This window comes from Gymnoscopelus braueri, assembly GCF_963280865.1.
Source record: "Gymnoscopelus braueri genome assembly, chromosome: 4".
NCBI lineage: Eukaryota > Metazoa > Chordata > Actinopteri > Myctophiformes > Myctophidae > Gymnoscopelus > Gymnoscopelus braueri.
This window is the reverse complement of record NC_137605.1, coordinates 27,031,341-27,054,886: the sequence shown is the minus strand read 5'-3', so window position 1 is coordinate 27,054,886 and position 23,546 is coordinate 27,031,341. Positions and strand designations below refer to the sequence as shown.

Genomic DNA, 23,546 nt, shown 5'->3' with positions numbered 1-23,546 from the left:
GCTACTGTCAGCACAAATACTGTGTCCTGGCGAAAAGGAGTCGGACACGTTTATATTAACTAGTTAGTTTGCTACTGTTTGCTTCCTATTAAGGTTGAAGCTCAGGTGACCTGACCCAGCACTAATAATCTCTCCTAAAGCAACCATAGAAAAAAACTGCATCCTTGGTGCAGTGCATGTAAGTTTTGAAGATACAAGTTGCATTTCTTGAGTTTGTAGCTTGGCCAGAAGTAGAAATGTATTATATTTATTATTATATTATATTCTATATCAAATGAAGACAGGAGATATGCATGTATGAACTACAGTATAACTTTATTGCTTCAACTGAGTAATTCAACTGGATGTGAATTGGGAAAACATAACAAAAAAAACACCCATAAAAAATAGTTTATGGCTTTCCCCTTTCCTTGTATCATACTGTACTGTATGTATGTATGTTTGTTTGTGTGTGTGTGTGCACTTCTAGTGTTCAAGGGACAACAGAGTATGGCTGATAGGGCAGCATCTTTTGTCGATCATTGACTGCATAAATCCATGTCGGTTTGACAAAACACAAATTGCCATTCTCCATCAGTGCCTGCAAATGAAAAAGGGATAAACATGATAGTGATGTGAACATACACACACACACACACACACACTTTGTCTGAACAAATGAACCGTTTAATTTGGACGTTAAGTAAAACCTCAAACCAATTAACCCCTTCGCTGTTAGCCTGGGGAGCGTATAGACTACCAAGTGCCTCCTTCGATACATCTGATTATCTTCTCCTGACAGTGAGGAGTTTCACCGAGAGCGTAATGGCACCGGTTGATGCCATCTCCCCCACTAGCGGTCTTCATGGGTCCAAAATGATGGACCCACACCCTAGTTTGTTCCAAGATCCAGATGGTTCTGATATATTCTTTAAATGACGAACCCAAACCGTAACACCCGGGAAATTCGTTCAGTTATCAGATTGGATCCGATATTTTTTATTACCATCCCGGTAGATGTCGGAGTGGATTCAGAGAGATTACTGGGATGATTTCAGTTTTGTATCAATCCCTTTCCCAAAATCCCCAATTTTTTTTTTACAACTAACCAAAACAGGTAAGTTCACATGGACTTTCAGTAATGCAGCGTAATGCATTCCAAGTAATGCAGCGACGCAATCCCACACCAGCTTCCCACCCAAGAAAACACTATGCATCAACTTACATCTTCAAAGGAGTCATGCCATCCTTCGCTGGTCAACACAAACTGCACTTTTTCATTCATGTACTCCTCCACCGTCCTGGAGGGGACACAATGACCAGAATGAGAGAGTATAGAACAGTAGCCTTATGTGTTTGTCAATATAACATTTAACTACTAATCAATGTACACTGTACAGGGAGGTGACAATGACAACTTTCTGACAGCATTTCCTTGATAATATTTTTTGGCTTCAAAGTGAGCTGCAGTTGTTCTGCAAAGAAAACCTCAAACGTCCTCACCCGTTGAATGCGACGATGTACCGTAGAAGGAGGCGTCTCTCATTGTTTGGGAACTTGCCGTAAAGGAAAAAATGTTTTCCTGTCAGGAAGACTGAAATGAACAAAAAAAAAAATACATAAATGGGGGTAGAGTGGTACAGTGAGAATAAGACTAGGTGTACTGTACAACGAAGAAAGGTATTTAAGAAAGGGGGAAGCGGGCTAGAGAAAACGGATAATTCTACACATTTGACCTTTAGGCTGCATGTCTAGCCACCAATTACATGCACACACACACACACACACACACACACACACACACACACAGTGCCTGCATTAACTGCTGTAGCTACTATCATCAGCTGTCCTTAAACTATTGCCTCGTGTGTACATAATACAGAAAGGGTCCATAGCATCTGTATTCTATCAAATTTTGTCCATAGTTAGTTTTTTGTATCATTTAAATCTGTCTTTATTTTTTATCTATATTTCTGAGAACTTGCTGTGCAATCATTTTTTTTTGCTGTTATTCATTGAAATTCTGCCGTTATGTATGCACAGTATGCATTGGCGATGTAGTAAAGTTTGGTCAGTCGGTACTTCAGGTGATTATACATGAGATATCATGTGCTCACACAGTGTCAACAGTAATGTATTACTCTCTAATGCACAACATTAGACATATCATTAGGCCTGTCACAATTATTACATAATCGTCTAATCGCAATTATTTCATATAATCGCAATTATCTTTGCATAATCGTCATAATCAATTCCATGTAAAAAAAAATCATATTTTCAAATAAATTCAAAAATTGTGGAAATAGCAGATCTACAAGCTCAAAACGCGTCGCGATGCGACGCGGTTTTAATTATCAACGACAGAAACAATTAAATCGTTAATCGCAATTATTTGAGTGATAATTAATCGTCAACTTAAATTTGTAATCGTGACAGCCCTACATATCATGTAAACACATACAGTGTATATGTTACAGTATGATTGGAGAACCAGTACGATTGAAGAAAGCGCGCTCGTTTTTACCACCCACCCAGCACTAGAGGGAGCCACAAGCCAGGCTTGTGCACAAACATATATGGCCACACACACACACACACAGTCACACACACACACACACACACGCGCACGCGCACGCGCTCATGCTTTTTTTGGTTTATTGAAAGCAGGACTGTTTAGATACTTTTATTGTGTTCTGGCTTTTGTTTTACTTTCTCCCTGACACACACACACACACACACACACACACACACACACACACACACACACACACACACACACACACACACACACACAGTGATCCATGAAAAGAACTATTATGTCCCTATCGGTTTACAAATCAAACGGCGCTGAGTCGACTAGTGGAGCGTCGGCAGGTCAGCGCGGGCACTCGCGCCTGGAGGCGCGAGGGCGCGCTTCCTCTGCCTCAAGCTCCACTAAATCGGCGCGCCTCCGTCATGGACAAGCGTGTGCGTGTGAACGCGTGTTCAGCGTTCCCCTCATAGATATAATGGTTCCCCTAGCGTAGCTTCCTGGTTGCTATGTGGGGGGGAACAACAAAAGACAGGTCCGCTCGGCGCATCAAAGCCCCGCCTCTCCGCGTTCTCCTTCTCCTCCTCGGAGGAGGAGGAGAAGGAGAGAAGGAGAGGACGGGACGGTTTATTACGCGAGGAGGAGGAGGAGGAGGAGGCTCCTCTTCCTCGCGAGCCTCGCGTAATAAACCCATGCCTCGCAGTGCCGCGTCCTCCTTCTCCTCCTCACGAGCCTCGCTAATAAACCCTGTCTCGAAAAGCCCCGCCTCGCCCCGAAGGAGCCCCGTGCCTAAAAACGAGCGCTCTGTCTTCAATCGTACTGGTTCTCCAAACGTACTGTGACATATACACTGTATATATTATCTATACAATATAACAACTTAAATATAAGACCTGGTAACTCTGGGATGGGGTAGTCCACCTCTGCCTCTGCGTCTGTGTTCTCATCCGTCGATCCCCCGTATGGATCCTCTTCTTTCACTCTGTGTTTTCCAGTCTCTGCTTTCTTGTGTCTGCTCTCAGTCTCAACTCTGTCAGGTAGACAAAGACAAGGACACTTAAGTGCTTCAGTTCTAAACGGTCACAAATTTCTAAAATATTTAACTGATGTTATTTCCTATATACAAAAACCATGGATTCTAGAATGTCACAATTTTTAAAGCTGAGAACTTGACAAATATTAAAATTTTCCACATCAGCAAGGTGACATTGTATTAAATGTGGACATCTCACTTTGACATTAAAGTTGGTTTTATCCAAAAGGTATCTTTGAGAACACATGCAGCATGGGGCTACCTTGAGTAAAGGAGCCTAGAATTGACAGGGCCTGTTTGAGTGATATTTGACACTTGCCAACCCCATTCCTATTTCTGTACTGCCACTCTCCGCTGTATAATGTAATAGCGCTCAACTGCCTCAAAATATGATGTACGTATTGCAAATAAAGACTGAAACAATTTATCTAGAGTTTAATGTCAATATGCACAGTCACTCAGCCACCAAAACCAGGCTTACAAACCACCAGGATGAGGTGGGTGCTATGTGGATTTTCAGCATGCAGCTTTTTATTATAGCCATATTTGGGTCACCTTGTGTCCATCTCTAGGGTTGCGTGATATTGTTACGATAATATATTGTGACTAAAATATTTTTGGGTACTTTTACTTGCAACAATGTTGTAAAATGTTACTTTTTTTTCCACCACTGCATATTACGATATCTAGTCTCATATCACAATATCGATTTATTGCCTAGCCTGCTCTACTACAACTCTACTAACAGCACCAGCATTGACATGAACCATAAGACCAAATCCTGACATCAGTTGCAATCTCTAGGTTTCTGTCAGTTAAGTTTAGTTTATCACCACCAACATTTTTCCACTAGTAATAAACTTTCAAGAGATTTATTTTTTATTGTTGCACCCATTCAAAATAGGCTACTGGTGGAAAGACAACCACTAACAATACTAGATGGGAAATTACAGTGACTGACACTTCTGGAGATAACTGAAGGCCAAAGGGAATCTATTCATGGCCAGTTTGAGCACACAACCCAATGAACCCATCACAATCAATATTAGAGACATTTGAATTTGTCTTGTTACCTCTTCAGCTCGTCCTCTGTGTCCATGGCAGAGTCATCATCGTCTCCTGGGAAATTGAGTGTTCATTTGTAATTAACAAGGAAGTTAAGCCATCTTACAATGTGTTGGGGGCAATATCAGGTCTCAACATTGCTTTGTACTTAAGAGCCTAATTATTGAAATTACAATCACTGCACTCTAGCCCAAACCACAAAACTAATGAGTAAATTGATCAAACTGATGCATAATTCCAACTTTACTGATCTCTGTGGCCTCCATCACATAAATACATGTGCTTTAAACTAAAGCTTACTCCCTTCAAACAGATCTTTCTCCAATGGGTGTTAATATATTTCAAATAAAGGTATCAGTAACAACTGCATGGCTGCATCACCTTGGTAGCTCTGACTGTTACGCAAACATGTTTTGGTGAGCAATGCAAAGTTGGGCTGATACTTAAACCCAACATTTTACCACTATATTGAACTACTATAGAGCACCGAAGTCTGACGTAATTTACGCATCCTACCTGGGTCACGTTTTTTTTCCTCACATTCAGAATTCCCATAGACTCATTTAATATTGCGTCAAATAAGAACTGTGTTACAAGAATCAACGAATGAGCCTGGCGGTTTGACTCGTATGGATATGAAGCATCAGCTGACGGCGAGAAAATGCTAATGTTACTGCTGCCAAATTAGTTACATTTTCGTCCGAAACAGACTGTATCAAATATGAGTGACTGACTATCGTAAACGATACAGAGCCAACTCCCTGACGATATCGCCGGGACAATTCGTTTATTTTTGGACCACAATTCTTATATGAGACGATTCTAAGATGACCCAAAGTTATTCTCCATAGAGAAATTACTTCCGTGACCCAAGGGGTTCATCCCGTCAGGACTTCGGTACTCCATATGCATGCTCAGTTTCATCATATGAGTATCCTTGCACAGAAGTGCACATTGTTTGCAGTAGCAGAAATGTATTAAATGTGGTCTTGGGGAAAGAGCCTGAAGTGGTGGCCTATCTTCTCATGTGCCCACTGCCTGTGGTCACATTTAGCAGTGGCACATAAGAGGGGGAGAGAACCATAAAGTAGGTACTCCATTTCAATCAAACAATCAGACATATTAAGGGCTTAACCCATTCAATCCGCAAAAGCATCTCTATCATTTTAGATTTCTTTGGCTATTTTTGAAAAATCGTGAAAATGTGTGCAAATATTTATATATTTTTTAAATGGAACATTTGTAACTGTCAAATGTCTCAACAAATGTCTTGATTTTTCTGAAAAACTGTTGTTATATCAGTGGTGTTTTTCCCAATCAAAATATGTTGTTCCAGGGACCCCCCAGAAGCAAAGATTTGAGTTAAAAAAAATTGAAACAATTTCTCAAAAATAGCAGATCTACAAGCAAGATCTTGCAGATCTGCTATTTTTGGATAGCCAAAGAATAAAAAATAATGGTTATACTGTAGCTAAAATCCAAAATGACACAGATGTGTTCCCGGAAAGAATGGGTTAAAGGACAGAGGTCTATCGATAGCTCCTTGTAAGACCATTATGCTTCCATCCTATTTTATTCAAGGAAAGTGAAGCAAGACAATGAATGCTCTCTGTAAGTATATCAATCCTTATTGAGGCTGACTGGGATGGAAATGGGTTCCAGCCATTTGTACGCAAGTGCTGTCATGTTGCCTTACTAACGCACCTTGCCACTTTACTCCTGGCCTCACATTAACATAGAAATGAGAATCATGCACAAGTCCCTTCACGGTGATTGTGCCTCGGCTAACCTTCATTCCTCCGTTCCTCTTAAACGTCATCACGTGTTCCGTTTCCTTTTCCTGGTAGTGCCATCAATCCATCCAGCTCTGCCAGACCTTCATAAAAAGTAGTCTCTCTCTCCTCCAATCCCTTCACTCTCAAACATGTGCCTTTGCCCCACTGAATTCATTTATGTACTTAAGCTTTTTCGATACAGTATGCCCTCCCTTCCTCTAAGTTATTTGAGTCTACAGCGGCACAATCACTACCCAAGCCTCACAGCCATGTACAAAGAATCATTACCAATATGAAAACAGTCAACTTGTTTTCTTATGTAAGTACAGCAACACACAATTAGTGGGCAGAAGGTTTTGAAGGTTGTTGTGAAGAGTCAAGGTTTCACATTTTCTCAAAGTTTCTGTCAAATTTTGGAAAGAAATAGCAGGTTAAAACAAGACATGACTCAGTCATGTATACCAGCTTGCTTTCTGTTTTCTCTGATTTGTCTCGCAGAATCTGGCAACACTGCTAGTGGCACCCCATTGGCTTAGAGCTGTTGCTTATTTGTTATAGAGGCGTGTCTAGTACCATAGCTTGGGAGGACGAGACCGCCCGTTCAGAGTATGGGAATGCATCACCATTGGCTTAAAGGACAGCCAATGATGAAAAAGTGTCGAGAAAGTGTTGACTAGACTCAGTCTCTTCTTAGACCAGCGTCCTTTGCAAGCTGGTAAAAAGAAGGCAGCAAGAACATGGCAAACGCCAATATTCCACAAAGAGCACATGGTATCACCTAACCATAGGGAGTTGCACTGTTGACACTACTGTATTGCCCATCTACTTGCACTGCAGCTGAACTCTTATCTTGGCAGTCAATCCTTCAAGTTGTGCTACTGTTGTCTTTCAAGGGTAAGTCTGTCCAGTTCTTTCTCTATTTGTTTTATCCTCTCAGGACTCAGGTTATCATTCAAGTGAAAAATACAATCAGAGGCTCTCAAAGCCCATTGTCTCCGTTTCCCCCAGCAAACCGACAGGGATTTCCAGTGCAACAGCCTTATAAGACAAGTCTGGACGGTCAATCTATAAATGAACCAAAGCTGTGAACTCACCTACGTAAGTTTCAATTACATAGACATGACCCCATTTACACCTGGGATTATCATCCGTGTCCTGGATGATCATGCAGCATTATTAACACATTGAGTGCCAGAGGTTTTTTAAAACAGGGTACAGCCAGTGCCAGTGTCTTTAACGATTTTTTAAAATCGTTAAAATAGTCACAAAATATTTTCCGTGATCACCGTCCTTACGGTGATCCCCTCATTATACACACACACAGGAGTCTCGTAGAATCGGAATATTAAAAAACTATAGCCGTTTTTGGCACTCAATTTGTTAATTAAGTGTAAATGGAATGTTTCTACAATATCTGCATACAACATGACTAAGAGTCTAAAAGCAGCACTAGCAATCCCTAGAGGCAGTGCTGCTCCAACACAAAACCGGACCAAAGCAGTTTGAAACAGCAACTCTGCCCTCCGCACTAGCATAAGACATTTAGCAAAACGTACATTTTCCTCTACGTTCGGGACTCTCAACCACACGCAAAACGGCGGCTGTTTTTGGGGCGGTGAAACCGCCCCTATATGTGAGGTTTGGACATCTGCACCCATTGCACCCAGTGGTGTGTTCTACCGTCAGATGCTGTGTACGCCGTATACCTTGAGATTTTTTTTCGTCGCCACCGTACACCTTCAAAAACTGTTCAAAACAGCGTATCTGTGACGCCTGATACGCTTTGATACGCTAACTGCCCAAGGCTGGGGGGCAGCATTCTTGTGTGGGCTAACTCTGAGTTGATGGCTTATCATGTGTGAAGCTATTGTCCTTCAGTCCTTGAGGTGATAAGTAATGGCTGCGACGGAATTCACACATTAACAACGACGCGAATACTAATGAAGTACTTTAATCAGGCAGTGATTAGAGTGCTTCATTAGTATTCGCGTATGTGCGTCATAGCACAGCATAAAAGGCAATGAAATGTTGTTTTAGTTCAGTCTGCTTCTGACTCTTGGAAACGAAGATGGGACCACCACGACCACCGCCAAAAAAGAAGCAGATATATTCAACCCAACAGAGTTTGTGAAAACATGGGTGACGAGGCATCGTTCTGCCACACAAGTAAGGAAGCCATGCACACCAAAGAAACCTATAGAAAGAAAAGTTTGGAAAGTTATGGGCATGTTGTAGTATTCCATCAAGCTTGTGGGTTAAAACACTATGCACAAGTATGCATAATTTGATGATGTTTAGTGCCATTTATGCTAGGGCACTTTTTTTTTTTGCAAATGCAAACATTTTTCTCACTGCTTGTTATTGCTGCTGAAATGTGTGAGGAGCCCATACAAAAGATACAAAGACAGATTTTTTTTTGAGTGTACATATGGGCCACTTTTTTTGCACATGCATTTTTTTCTTCAGTTATTCGTATTTCTTTATTATTGCTGCTAAACCAAAAATAAAATAATGTTAACTCTTATGTGGTTGTATGCAAGACTTACAATAAAAACAATCTTAAATCTTCAATACAGTTTGTGTCTTCTATGCCAAGTTAATACTATTCTGTAATAGATACATGAATGCTTGCTGTTAACACTGCTATTATGTCTGATAAGCCTAATCAGCAACTATTTATAGAAATCCTTGCCCACTTACATGGTAATAATCGTTGCGTTGCATTGAAAATGCATCTAAGCTTGGAAGTGGTTGAGCTCAGGTGATCAGACATCAGTAAGAAAAATCAGTACAAAAGAAAAATCAGTAGCCTACAAAGCATAAGCATATTATATTATTATTATTATTTAACTATTATTATTATGTCTCTGTCTCTTTCTCTCTCTCGCGGTCTGGGTCGAGTTGTCCGGTCAGGTCGACCCGCTTTCGACCCGCTTGGTGGAAAGCGGGCAAATTTTCACATTCAATATTTTTGTGGGCCACACGCGCGCGCGAGGCCGTGCGTGTGGGAGGCAGGGAATAAACATAGTATACCTTCATAAAAAAACTAGAACACAACACTGATTGCACCCCCCCAACCCTGCGCTGTGATTGGCCACCAGTGTACCCCCCTAACCCTGCACCGTGATTGGCCAATCACAGTCTATTCAGGACTGTGATTGGCTAGTGAAACATGACACATGTGCATAGCCCTATAAATAGGACTATGCACTTAAAAAAAACACATTTATGGTTTAAAAAAAACAAAACACATTTATGTTTTTTTTTAAGTTAGGGGTGTACAATGGTTGGTCCACAATATTACTTTTCTTTAAGTGAACTTCCATCACTGTGATGACCACTGTGACCACACCGCCCACTTCACACTGGTGTGATTTTTTTCTTCTTACTTACTTTCTACAGCTTGTGCCGAATTTAACAAAAAGGCGCATTCCTGCTGCTGATTAGTAGAAGTTATTGGGGGAGGAGCTCAATTAATTCAAACCTGGTTCATCTATGTCTGTGGAGCCGCCATACTCGTCTTCCTCAGCCACCTTTGGATTCTTCTTTGGGGTGGCTTTCCTCTCCTGCTCTGTTGGAGCCCGCTATTGGACAGGGCATAGGAAAAAAAAACAATGTTTCGGTTTTACCCATTCAATCCGGGAACGCACCCGTGTCATTTTAGATTTGAGCTATAACCATTATTTTATACTTTGGCTATTCAAATGATCTACAAGCTCATAGCGTGGCACCGACTGCCGCGCTACGAGCTTGTAGATCTGCTTTTTTTTTATCGTGAACATTTTTGCAAATCTTTGAATATATATATATTTTTAAAGCGAACATTTGTAACTCAAATCTTTGCTTCTGGAACAACATATTTTACAAATGTTTGCTTTAGAAACATATATATATATTCAAACATTTGCACTCATTTTCAAAAATAGTAAATCTACACGCGTAGCACTTGGTGCCGCGGTATGAGCTTGTATATCTGCTATTTTTTTATAAAAAGAAATCTAAAACGACACAGATGTTTTCCCCGGTCTTAATGGGTTAGTTAATCCTTACTTTTCAGCTAAATAACAAATGAAGCTAAAATAGCACATTTACCCTGGTGTCTCTCTCTTCTTCGCTCTGTTCATCCATCTCCATCTCACTCTCTGAGCTGGACTCTGCTCCATCCATCAAATACCTGGTGTTAAGGTAAAAGATAGACAGATGAACAAACATCAACGAGAAAAACACTGTATCTTGCTATCTTGTCTTAAGATAATGTCAAAAGGTTAAGACAGTGGTGTGCACACAAGGTCTCAGTTATCAATATGTTTATTTGACAACCCTATACCTCAGAAAAAGTTATACTGCACAGTTTCTCTGGAAAAAATAAATCAATCCCGCAGAAAGATTGCATGAATGCTAATTTCACATCTGTTGCCGTCTATTACAGCAACACTAGAGTGAGAACTAGCTGCCAGTCCATTAAAGTCAGGTAGGTAGCTGTTGGTTAAAAGGAATCCATGGTTACATTAATGTTGATTTATTTAACCTGGTTAAACTGGTTTCTGAAAAACGCATGTTGCTATATCAGTGGTGCTCAAACTTTTTCATGTCAAGGACCACTCAAAATGATATTTGGCTGCGGACCCCCTTCTCAAAATATTTTTGTTCATATCATGGTAACCGGAAGAGTGGGCACCAAAGAAGAGTGGGCAGTAGTGATGCGCGGGTTGACCCGTGACCGCGGCGCGGGTGGGTCGAGTCAGAATTTCAGAGGCAATTATGCGGGTTGCGGGTGTTGCGGGTCATCAACACCACTCTCACACGCAAATAAAAATCACATTTAAGCCTATTATTAATATTTGGATAAAACTACCATTAAAACCCATCATAATTATTTAAAGTTTTTATCATGATCTGACAATGTCAGTGTGGTGCTGCTGTGTCTTACAGCGCTGCAGTTATCCGATAGATCAGCCTATTCTTCGTACAACACCACCATACGGCGAAGCACAAATTAAGCTTTACACGGCTGCATCTCCTCCTAATCAGCGCTGCGTACGGGAGGTTCGCTTGGGTGTAATGATAAACAGAACCGGGGTCCCGAAGTGATAGAATATGAACCAAGCCGGACCCACTTGACGATAATAAAACCCGTTAAAACCAGAACTCGTATGGGTCGTAGATATTATGCAAGCAAGCACAGTGACTGTCTGTCTGCAATGGATAAAGTGTTAGTGGCGAAAGTTGGTGACACATTGCAGGCAGCCAGGCAACTAAGGCAAGTAACCTCCCTTGCGCCATGATCATTCATGTATAACATTAACAAAACTAAACACAAGTTGTAGGTTTTGCATATTAAGGTTGCTAGATGTAAAGGCCAAAACATATATTAATTTGTTTATACTGATGTGCGATGTAGGCTACGGTGTCGCGCAGCAGTTCACTCACACTCACTCATGATTATCTTTTTTTTTCATCGCGGGTCGCGGGGCGGGTTGAGTCGTTGATTTATACACTGAGGCGGGTCGCGGGTTGAGGCGGGTTCGGTTCCGGGGCGGGGCGGGTCATGAAAAAACCCGACCCGCGCATCACTAGTGGGCAGTCTAGGCACCTTAATATTGGTTAAATTAGATTTGGAAAATGGTCGTAGGTAATGTAAAGCATACATCATAAAAGTAGAACATGATTAAACATTCGCTAGTTAAGGCCTAATATTTCTACAATTAATTAAGACCATTTTCTTTATTTTTTTACATATAGAAAAAAAAAAAAAATTTACATTGAGGTGCCCACTCTTCCTGTATCCATCACCACCCGTCACATTGTAGGGAGAAATTAACAGACCCATGCTTATCTAGTATCTCACATGTTGCGGCCAAAAGGAAATTGGAAAATGAAAAAGGAGAGGTTGTTCTTTGGTAGAGTGCAGACACTGTTGCCCGTGGCAACAGAGGCTTATACCTACAAAGCAGACAGACAAGCATGATCTGCTCTAGTGTCAATCACCTGGGTGAATGACTTTAGTATGAAGTGTCCAATTACTGGGAAAGATGCTGTGGTGGTGTGCACAGTCATCGTCAGTGAAACATCTCCAGGCTTGTCACTTGGTAGGTGATGGATTTGTATTTTGCAGCAACAAAAAAAAATCATATCTCATCTGCCCATAATGATTTTTCTTCACTATTTATTATTTGTGAGAGCAACGCAAGTCCAATTGCTCCTACGTGAACATACCCGGCAGTCAATAAAAGCTTCAGGAGAAACCATTCACAGATCTACATTGAGCGAGGTAAATTCAATTTGTGGCACAATGACCCTTTCCTGCCATAGAAAAAAAATAAGCAACAGTAAAAACCACTGTATGTGAAAATTACTGAGCACATAAACTTGATATTGTAATCATTGTTGAATGGCCTAGCTAGAGATGCCATTAAAGCACACAGTGGCTTCTTATGAGTCCAGTAACCTAGAACCAAGGTTAAGATCAGATCCTTTATCACTTGGGAAAAAAGTACAGTCTTTCTTCTCGTCGTGTATGACTCTACACTCTTGAGTTTATTCTAGACATTTCTACAAGGCCAAATACAGACTAGAGAAGAATGAGAATTGGGGGGGGGGGGGGGGGGGGAGTTTATGAAACGTCAACAGCGTTGCGTAACCAACGGCTAACTTTACTTCCCCCATATCGAACAAGCTTTTGAAGTACATCACTATCAATCATGTTTTTAGTTCAAACGGTTATCATCACAGTTGGCAGGCGCATCTGCTCCCTGTGAGATTGCCAAAATGCGAATGTGAAATGTTTTCACCATGCTCTCTGAATGCTACAACAGACTCTTCACATTTTAATGAGAAATGTGTTTACTCTACACGACTTGAGTGGAACGTGGAAGCCAGAGACACTTTTCCCTTCTACTCATTTCAGTCCCCAGGTTTTCTCTGATTGGATAAAGACTATTGAGAGAGCATTACGGAGGTGCTTAGCTGATGACGAAATACCATAAAAATAGATAACATATGAAGAAGCATTGTGCCCGACACAAAGGCATTATTTGCACTGGTCCACCATGAGTGAGGTTGTGCATTTACATACAAATGTGTGTGAAGGAGCGACAGAGAGAGTGAGTGTGTGTGTGTGTTCCATGTCTGTGTGTGTGTGTGTGGGTACTTGTCATCATCAAAGTAAGTGGCTGGTTTAATTACACATGGCAGATGCAGCTTTTAAATAAGGGATAAATCATCAAAGCTGCGCTCTTGCACAATAGAGAGGCTAGGCGATGGCCTGAGTTCGTCTGGCTGGGGGAATGAGAGAGGGGAGGAGAGAACGACAGATAAGGGGGTCTCTGTACAATCAGATAATGACTTCAGGAAATGGGAGAGAGAAGACAATACACTGCTTATTGCTACACTGGTCTTTCATGACATTTATTGATATATGGACTTTAGATATGATCTTTCTTTTATGAGCCCAGATGACTGTATGCTGCCCACCCATATGCTTGCGTTCATTGAACAGTTGGCCGACATTAGTTCATTGAGTTATTATTGAATTTTGGCGCGGGCAGATTTAGCCGTTATATCTTTTTTTGTTCAGTTTTTCTGGCTTTTCTTGCCTTTATTAATAGACCAGAGTGTAGAGAGACAGGAAAAAGGGAGTAAAGTGCATCATGCAGCTGGGCCCGGGAATCGAACCCGGGACTTGCTGTCACTCGGCTCCTGGTGTCCCCAGAGTTGCTGTTCAAACACCATTTCCAACATTTATATCACATATTTATTGTTTATGGTAATGCTAAATTATAACAAGCACTTTTTTTCACTTTATTAGAATTCCAATCATTTAAAATCTGTTAATCTGCCTTTAATGCTTCCAGCCCACAGCTAAACTAAGTGACAAGGAATATAAACTAATCTTATGTGTACAGTATGTGGATGATGACATACATGTGCCACAAACCATACTGTAGGTGAATAATCAATACTGTAGTCCGACAATCTATATGGATACAACTATTTTTCAATGTATTTGTTCCTTTTATTTAGATCCCTTTACTTGTCCTTTGTCAAGGACAAGTAACGACATGCATAGTGTCTGTAGTTAAATTTCTAAGTTGACTTGATATCGTACTGTATACAGGAAAAATTGAAAAGGGGGAATTTTTGTCACAGTACATTTTGTACATACGTGAAATTTGGCCTCTGCATTGGTTAGGTTTGGTAACCTTGGGTAAGCCAAAAATGAGTAACACCTAAGGCATGGGGAAATCTCACTCCTCAAGACAGATGGCATAAAGTGAAAACCACAATTACAAAGCCAATAGTTTTTTTAAAAGAGGAGGGGGGAAACAAATACCCTTCAAATTAACTCGAGCCTTGATCGGGCCAAGATGTGTACTATCCTTCATTATTTAGGAGATACAGATTCATAAATGGCTTGGCAGGGCCTTGGCAAAGCTCACACTTTAATTAGACATACTGAACTCCTGGAGGTCATCTGGGACTGAATGTGGAGATCAGTGGCACGCATCAACCACTTATTAAGGAAGGTCCCAGTCATCTCAATGTGAGTCAAGGACAAGGATCAAGATCACATTGCTGTCACTGCTGAGGTTTCTTCAGCTTTGCGTTTACATGTGTCAAGTTAACAAAGCATATTTTCTGACAGTTTATACGAATTGGAATAATAATATCAATTATAACTGTTATCATTAATACAAATATATCAATAATAGTAAAAAAAAAAAAGAAGTGGAGTCAAAAGTACAATATTTGTCCTTCAAATGTAGTAGAGTGAAAGTCAAAGGTATCCAAAAATACAAATACTCTCAAGTACAGATGTACTTTAATATAATAAGTACTCGAGTAAATGTGCTTATTGTCCACCACTACCTATAAGGAGTGAGGACTATATATGGATATTACGGTACTTCAAAAACCCTATGTAGTGTAAGTAGAGCAAGTGACTTCTACAGTAATAGAGGAGTCAGCACTTTTCATGCTACTGGCAAACCCGTGTTTAAGTGCAGCGTGTGCAATATCAATAACCCCTTTTGTTTTGGTTTAGTTTTTCTTTTCTTTTCTTCTTGTATTGGGCTATGAGTAAGTTATAAAGTTGTTGATGATAACAAGGCGCTTTCTTTTTTTTTATTTGTGGGAAAGTGATGTTTTTCCACACACACAGCTTTACCGTTTAAAGGAGATCCTCTGTTTCCTTTTATGGCAGTCCATCACCCATTCCTTCCGTACAATGATGCCCCCTGCTGACTTCACTTGGCTGTACTTGGGGGTGTTGGCAAAGGCACAGCTAGACACAGATAGACCGAAACAAGACACAATCAAAATGACATTACCGTAGACTAGAGACGTCAGAGCTGAGATGTAGACATATAGGACGCCAGAGAGACAACATTTTGTAGCAGCAGGCATTTGTCAACTCAGGAAGTTGTGTGTCATATTATGCATTTTACAAGCGCAGTTACAAATATTGTAGCAACTAGGGGTGGAAGTGTATTTTCACTGTCACTCACATAAGGTGTGTGGCGTCAGGGGTCCAATCAGGACGGTACTTTGCTCCCATGGCCAGTGCCTTGTCCCTCATCTCCCCTCTGAAGGGGTTCTGGAAGCCACTGAGGACAAACACCACGCCCTGCATGATCTGGTTGAGAGGCACCTGCTCAGGGCTCTGTGGTTTGGCTTTGTGTGGTCTGGGTTTAGGCTCTGGCTTGGACTGGCTCTCTCGTTTCTTGTCAGTGGTCTTCTGAGCTGTTGAGGCTGAAGCACAAAGAGTATTGTATTAATAAAAAAGACTGAATAATAATGTGATTCTTCAATGTATATCCCTCAACTTTATATATGACATGCAGTATAGACAGTGGTTGGAGCGAGTCTAGTGCGTGTGTTGTGTGGGTCACCTTTAGCAGAGCTTGGGCTGGGGGTGCTGGCTGGGCTCGGTTTAGGCTTGGGTTTAGGAGTGGCAGCCTTCAACTCGGGTGACCCTGAGGGACTGGTCTTCTTTGAGATGGATGGTGCAGGTGAAGACAGGCGATCTTTACTGAACTCAAATTTTTTCTTTACCGGAGGCTACGAATTAACGGAGGATATAAAATAAGAATGTCATTTGTCCTTAGATTCATCAAGTCACAGAAAAGTGACAGAGGCAATTACGATAACACACAGCACAGAACATGCAAATGATTAGCCTTCACCTATTACTTTTTGTTCAGACTTTCCTAACAATCTGCAGGGGAAGTCTAAATATTGCGCCACTGTCTCATTTCATATGACTGCCTGACAGTGTGGGAGGTGTGATGTCAACTGTTAGTCGACGTTCACAAGTTAGTATTTACCACATTGGTTTGAAAGATGACCGCGTGATTTTGTTCTTCCAGTCCTAGGGGAGTAGACTGGCTATCAATTTGATGGATGATCAAGTCAAAGAGTCAGCCACAGACTGCAGACATTGCATAATACCACCCCAAATCTTCATCTCCAATCTGATACCCAGAGCTCTGGCAGCAGGATGGGGAAGCTTTGGCAATTTTGTGCTTTGAGGGGTGGCTGAAACGGTCTAAAACGCAATGGCAAATCTACGAGGAGTAAATTATAAAAGGTAAGAGAGAGATTGTCACAATCTATAAGGTCAGGGTAGGAGGCAACATTTTCAAAGCTTTAGTAGACTGTATGTATACAAAAAGGCACAAATGTCATACAAGGCGTCTTAACTCAGTTGGCTTCCGTTCAGTTGGGTCACGTAAACATTGACACAAGGCTTCTTGATTGTTGGTTTGGCACGCCTCAGAATGTCTCAATACAAACTAACCAAACAAACGGAAACCTCAAGAGTGTAGACTGTCCACTCCCACATTGGAAAGATCCCGACCTCTTGGTATAAAAACCCTTTCAGAAGTGCTGCTGTAGACTGTAATTCTGTACCTGTGATGAGGTGGTGCTAGAGGGGGAGGACAGTCCTGAGGGCAGGGAGGCACCACTAGACTGCAGGGTGGCAGCTGCGTAGCTCAGCTTCTCATTCTGAGGAGAAACTAAAAAGGAGATAGAGAGAGGAGAGAGAGGACACGTGACACAACACTCCAATTGTTTAAAATAAAGATGAAACTAACCGTGTTCTGCTGAAGACCTCTACACACCTGATACAGGCCCGATTGCCCGTTGCCGGGTAATCGGGCCATAGATTATCGTCTGTGCCGAAATCTTGGTTGTTTAATCCGCGGTGTATCACGCCATCGGTGGTAGTCGGGTATTAGCGGGGGCCGAGCACCCAATCAGTACGTTTAATTAGTGGGACATGTTTGTGAGGGAGAGCATTTCACTTGCATTTGCCCTAGTGCAAACTAGAAAAATAAGTGTTGTGATTGAGTGATTAGAAATGGGTTCTAAAATTCAGTTCTCCACAAAATAGTGCCCAGATCTCCCCCCCAAATATTAAAAGCTGTCTCATGTGCCCAGTTCTATGGGTTACAGCATGTGGAGGCCTTAACAAAAACACTACTCAATAAAGAGTGTTTAAAAAAAAAGAATTCAACCTACAAATAAAATATTATCACTGCAGGGTTTTTCATTCTCAATCACTGCTCATGTAATAGCCTCAACGGGAAAAAAGGTGGTGTTTTTACCTTTGGGGGTAGGGCTGGTTTTTGTTATGTTCTCCCGGTTGAAGAAAAGGTGGCCAGGCTGCAGACTGGGGCCTGCCGAGGGAGATTCATCCTTCACCTTAAACTGGCCCAGTTTCGTCAACTTCTGCCATGGGTGAAGAATTAGCCAGTTTGGTGTCAAAAATATGAGTCAGAGATATGTGTCTTAGTCTCTTGTAGCCAGACGACCAGATATCTCTGCCTATTGATACGTCTGGTGACATCTATAAGGTTGGAAACTTCAGAAATTCTAATAACAGGCTCAGCATCGCAGAACCAATGCAAAGACTATAGGGTGGTCGTTCAATTTATGATGCCGACGGTATAAGGATTGTTTTTAGGTGGGGGTCACCATTACTGAATCCTTGAGTGAATATTTGAGAGGTGAAAGACCCCTACTCAGTTCCCTGACGCTCGCAGCAGTGTCTTTTAATCACTTTTCTCAGTCGCACGCTCCACAGTTTAAATTCATTGAATACTATAGGCTTAGATTTCCCCAGGCGTATCAGTAGGCACTAGGCAGAGGTCTCTGATCGTTTGGCTACACAAGACCATTATGTGAATTGAAAGACCAAGCACCAATATCTTTCTCATAATATAAAAGCCCATATTTCAGTAACTCAGAGACTTTTCAATCATAAGCCAAGTTCAAATCCTTGAAAATCCTATCTGCCGTGCCATCCTACATTAATGGATGTATTGAAGATGGCCTACTGCCATTATTTTTAATTAGAAAACAGTCTCTCCACAAACCAAAACGTTTTTTCGCATATGATAACTTTTCCTTGACAATAGCAGAGGTCTGCATTTAACAACAATGACTATCATATGAAGCGAGAGTGTTGCGGGGATACATAAGTAAATAAGGCTTATTACTTAAGAGTCAAATGGAAAAGAGTGAGCCCTCCTTACCGGGGATGCTGCTGTTGGTGGATCATTTTTATCTGGTGGTGAATGAAACTTCACAAAGGCAACTCCATATGCTATGTTCTGATGAGTAAATGAAAAGAATAGCAGATAATAACAGCAACAACAATAATAATATCAAATTGTATCTGCAGGATAAAAGTAAGTAATACTTGCTTAAAAAGACACAAATCTGTTATAAAGATGTCATAGATTATCATTTGATAGACACCAAGTCTCTATAGTATAACTACATCATGGTGCGCTGGTCTAATACACTTGTCTTCTCAAAACTCGAATCTGAACACATCACCATTTTGAATGCTATTCAATGGTGTGTGAATGAATGCCAACAGATGCTGAATGTTTACATGTTAGTGTATTGTATAGTCATGGTCTAACAAAGTCCTTTTGCAGTGCACAGTATGTTAGGCCCTGCTATCACATGTACTGTACTATCACTGTGACATTACAAGCGATCAATGGGCCTCATTCACAACGTGTTGTGAACTTGTAGATCGGCTATTTTCAATATTTTTGATGATTGCCTCAGTCTAATCCTTTCGTTTTATTGTATTTAACCATTAGTTGTCTTCGATTTTCTTTTTGACTAGCAGTGGCAGGCGTTATGCGATTAGTACTGGCTCAGTTCCTTTTGTAGATTGCTGATCCAGTCTGGGTATAGGGCGGATACGGAAACGGTATGTACTTGTACAGTATGAGGGCCTGCAAATTATCCAATGTAGTCTCTAGACCAGATCAGACTGTTCTTTTGGAACAGAAACCAAGCTTTTCACAGATACTCTGTAAAGCCTGATAACGCAAGGTAATATGTGATAATTTTTCAAGCTGGAGCCATTTTTTCTAACCTACTGAAAAGAGGTAGAATATGCACAGCCCCACAGTTCATGGAAAACGTTGCTGGAATTATTCAAGTAAAAAGAAGGGAATGTCCGCACTTGATAAACTACAGCTCTCCCAAGCTTGATTTCATTAACAAACACGAACAACTATTGTCCATGCAAGGGCTTCATGTGGTGTGGACCTGATGAAGCAATAGATTGTTTAACAGACATCTTTTTTCTTTTCTTTTTTCGTTTTGACAAATGTTGGGCACAAACCTTTTGTTTAAGGTTGGCACTATTGTAATTGAATTACTTTTTTGCATTAAAAAGGTTTAAAATAAGTGTTAAATAGCTCTATATTCTGATAGTACTCATTGCTATAGAGTGTTTAAGGAGTCTCCCATGTCTCTCCAGCTCTTTATTAAACAGAAAATGCATTTTCAGTGCTCTCTCCTGATTGGCTTAAAAATGTGTCACCTACCTGAAAATGTACTATGTTCTGTTTAATAAAGAGCTGGAGAGACCCCTGTGACCGAACAAATGCTCTGTAGCAATGATTACTATCAGAATATAAGAATAAGGCATTTTAAATGACGTCTCAGATGTTTTCTGTCACGTACGAGTGTCTCAAAGCAGACGTGGGTTTCTGTGTACCCAAAGTAAGAAGAAGGATGGATCAGACTACGCTTGTGACAACACTTGTATGAACGATTTAGTAGTATCAAATCTGATCATACAAATGTTTCGCGAATGAGGCCCATTGTCTCTATGATTCAAATTTATTTCAATTTATGCAAACATACAAAGACAACCCTCAGGGTGAAACCTCACTCACCTTATTGTAAGGCTGACTGCACACAATCTTAACACGGTCCCACTTCTCCTGGGCTGTGGTCTTCTGCAGCTGGTTGGACCCAAAAAAACGCACCCGGTTTATGTTGGTGCTGTTGCGACTCTCCGTGGGAGACATGAAGGATGACGTAACCAGAAGAACCTGGAAAAATGGAAATGACCTTGAACTATAAAAATGACTGAGAGATCTTCTGACAAAGGATGCAGTCTTTATTAAAAGAGTACTTCTCCCCCAAAATGACTTTTTTTCTGTCAAATACTTTGAATTACCTACTATTTTTGTTCCATTCCTTTACGGTGAATGAAGGGAGTATAATACAAGTATTTTGTATCAACTCGTAACATCATTGCTTCAAAAACAGTTTTTTTTCTGAATATTTAACTTTTTATTTCACTATCAATTTGGGGCTCAGTTCACAGCCGTGCGTCATTCGCGGATGAAATGATTTAACCCGCAAGTAGGCTAATTTTAAACGATAAATATTCTGCAAAAAAGCAGTTTTTGAAGTAACGATCGATGATACTTGATTATACTCACCTGTATTAGCGTTTAAAAACAGTTTTTTGCTGTTGTTAACCATGTTCCCCTATATTGTTGTTCAATTCATAAAGTATTCTCTATTTTCTTCTCTCATTTTTTGATTCTTCATTCACCATAAAGGAAGTAAGGAACGCAACAAAAACAAAATGTCTCCATGTATTCAAGGCTTCACACAGAGTGAGTAATTGACAGGGATGGGTCATTTTGTTGGTGAAGTACTCCTTTAAATATGAGAATGATCACTGAGGTATATTGGTTTTCATACTAATTAATACCTCATAGTCCTGGTCTCTGACAGCTGATGAGTTTCCCACCAGCACCTCGATGAAAGCTGACCCTTCATTTCCGATATCTATGCTGTGCATTTGCTCCTCCTTCTCGAGCTGAGAATATGAAAACAACACAGATTTAAAGCATGTTCCAAGGTGTGGGCTATTCATTAAATGGCTCTTTATTTAATGGCTGAAAACTTCAGTTGACCGGCATGTTTTAACCCATTAAAACCGGGAAAGCATTCTGTGCCATTTTAGATTTGAGCTAAAAAGCATTATTTTATTCTTTTGGCCATTAAAAAATAGCAGATATACAAGCTCATAGCGTGTCACTTTGTGCCACGCTACGAGCTTGTAGTTCTGCCCTTTTTTTGAGAAAATGTGTGCAAATCTTTGAATATATATAGTATCGGCTACGATGTTTTAAAGAATAGGGAATTGACATACTCCAGACATATCAACTACAGGCTCTTTTTTTTTGTTGCACAAAAACATTTTCTAAACAAAAGCACAATCCTAGGCATAGGGGAATACCTGTAGAATGACTGAGGTTTGTTTCTCTCCAGGTCTTGCTGCCTTCCACTTCCTGTAGGTGTCAGAGCTCAGCAAGTTTTCAGCCTTGTGAGTCTGCAAAACAATACGATTGATAAAGAATGTGGCAAATGTGCATCAAATAGCTGTAAATAGTGAGAGAAAAAACGAAACAAAAAAAACAGTAGTTGTTGAAAATCTAACTAATTATGATTGAAAACACTTATTTTGGGTACGTGCATAAATACACAATTGTAGTGAAAGTAAAAGAATGACAACTTACAGTGTCCTCGCTGCTGCAGGACACGACGTGCTTGAGTTGGATTTCTGGCATTATGTTGTTGTTGACACTAATAAAGTAAAAAGGTAAAATAAATTACCTTAACTAAAATAGGGGCTTGCGTTTTTGTGCTGTATCACGATTGGCTTTATTAATTTTTAAATTTGAGTTAACTCTAGTTACTACAGGTTAATGTTGTAGTTACTAGTTAAGGTTTGCAGACAGCAATAAAGGCGAGCTAACGTTTCGCTAGCAAACAATGAGAGTAATGTGGCTAACTAGCTAGCTTGGTTAAAAGAACACGTCTAAAGAATCCTTTCATATGATCGTTTAGAAGAATTACGCATGTGGATCATATCTCATTGTTATCCTGGTAGCTTTGCATTTCAAGGAATACCAGAAAATATAAAAAACATACTTTAAATTAAAAAGAAAGCCAATGATAATACCAACTCAATTTCGCACCAAAACTGACGTTGACTGATGACGTAGTTTCCGTCTGTCGGTATTTTCAGCCAATTAGATTCAGCCGTTTTCTTCTTCGATAAGCCTGCTGGTGACAGTGTTGCCATATTTTGTGAGAGAAATAAGGAACGAGGTCTAGGAAAACAAGGCCAAAAGAAGCAACTAGGCCACATGAGCACTTTAAACCATCGGCTATTTGAAAACATTCATGAAAATATTTGAGAGCCATTGGTTATTTTTTTTATATATAGAAGCAAGCCTAAATAAGCAAGTAGCTTACACTTTAAAAACAAGACCAAAAACTGCAACCACCAATGTTTACAAGCAACTTTACAGAAAAATAAGCTCAAAGTTAGCCTGATCATCAGACTGAAGCTGCGTGGAGAGAGGCAGCCAGGCAGTCCACTCAGAGAGTGGGCGGGGTCTATGGTCTGGAACCAGGCTAGCCCAAAGTCGCTTATAATAAGCAGACATGGCAACGCTGGCTGGTGACGCGGGGTTTGTCGCCCCCTACCGAGTTTAAGCAGGAATTGCCTGGACACAACCTCCTGTCTGAAAATAAGTATTATCTCTCAATAGTGACACTGATGTCATTATTTTAAAACCAGAAAAAGATGATGAACTAGTGAAACAAAGTTACAGATTGGAAGTATCTGGATGAACATGCTCAACCTTTATAGGTCAGATCTCCAGAGCCTGAATTGTGGGATGAGAAGGGGACATAGAATCACCTCTTAAATTCTTTTGGTGTAGTGATTAACATCCGCTGTCATTTTCACTGCATCTCACAGTTTTTTTCTACTTGACTTTCTACTTCTGTTATCTATCTCAATAACATACAA

General features: G+C 40.5%; 1 protein-coding gene across 1 annotated transcript; it reads right to left on the bottom strand.

The window, feature by feature from the left end:
* Positions 1-296: 296 nt before the first annotated feature.
* On the bottom strand, positions 297-22,727 carry xrcc1 (X-ray repair complementing defective repair in Chinese hamster cells 1). The gene is made up of 17 exons (XM_080427537.1): positions 22,243-22,727; positions 21,963-22,055; positions 21,432-21,539; positions 20,599-20,757; positions 18,925-19,002; positions 17,995-18,118; positions 17,297-17,403; positions 16,276-16,444; positions 15,892-16,135; positions 15,552-15,668; positions 10,478-10,559; positions 9,870-9,969; positions 4,619-4,664; positions 3,406-3,542; positions 1,483-1,573; positions 1,205-1,280; positions 297-580 (listed from the first exon to the last, which is right to left on the bottom strand). The coding sequence occupies exons 1-17, from the start codon at positions 22,291-22,293 to the stop codon at positions 473-475; spliced, it is 1,890 nt and encodes a 629-aa protein (XP_080283663.1). The 5' UTR covers positions 22,294-22,727; the 3' UTR covers positions 297-472.
* Between the last annotated feature and the right edge of the window lie 819 nt (positions 22,728-23,546).

What these genes read in the sequence shown, in the direction of transcription:
- xrcc1 (XM_080427537.1), bottom strand. Translation starts at nt 22,293, where the DNA reads ATGCCAGAAATCCAACTCAAGCACGTCGTGTCCTGCAGCAGCGAGGAC. An exon ending in CTAGCACCACCTCATCACAG is followed by an intron (nt 16,445 to 17,296) that starts GTACAGAATTAC and finishes GTTAATTCGTAG; the next exon opens with CCTCCGGTAAAGAAAAAATT. An exon ending in ACAGAGGACGAGCTGAAGAG is followed by an intron (nt 3,543 to 4,618) that starts GTAACAAGACAA and finishes TCTACCTGACAG; the next exon opens with AGTTGAGACTGAGAGCAGAC.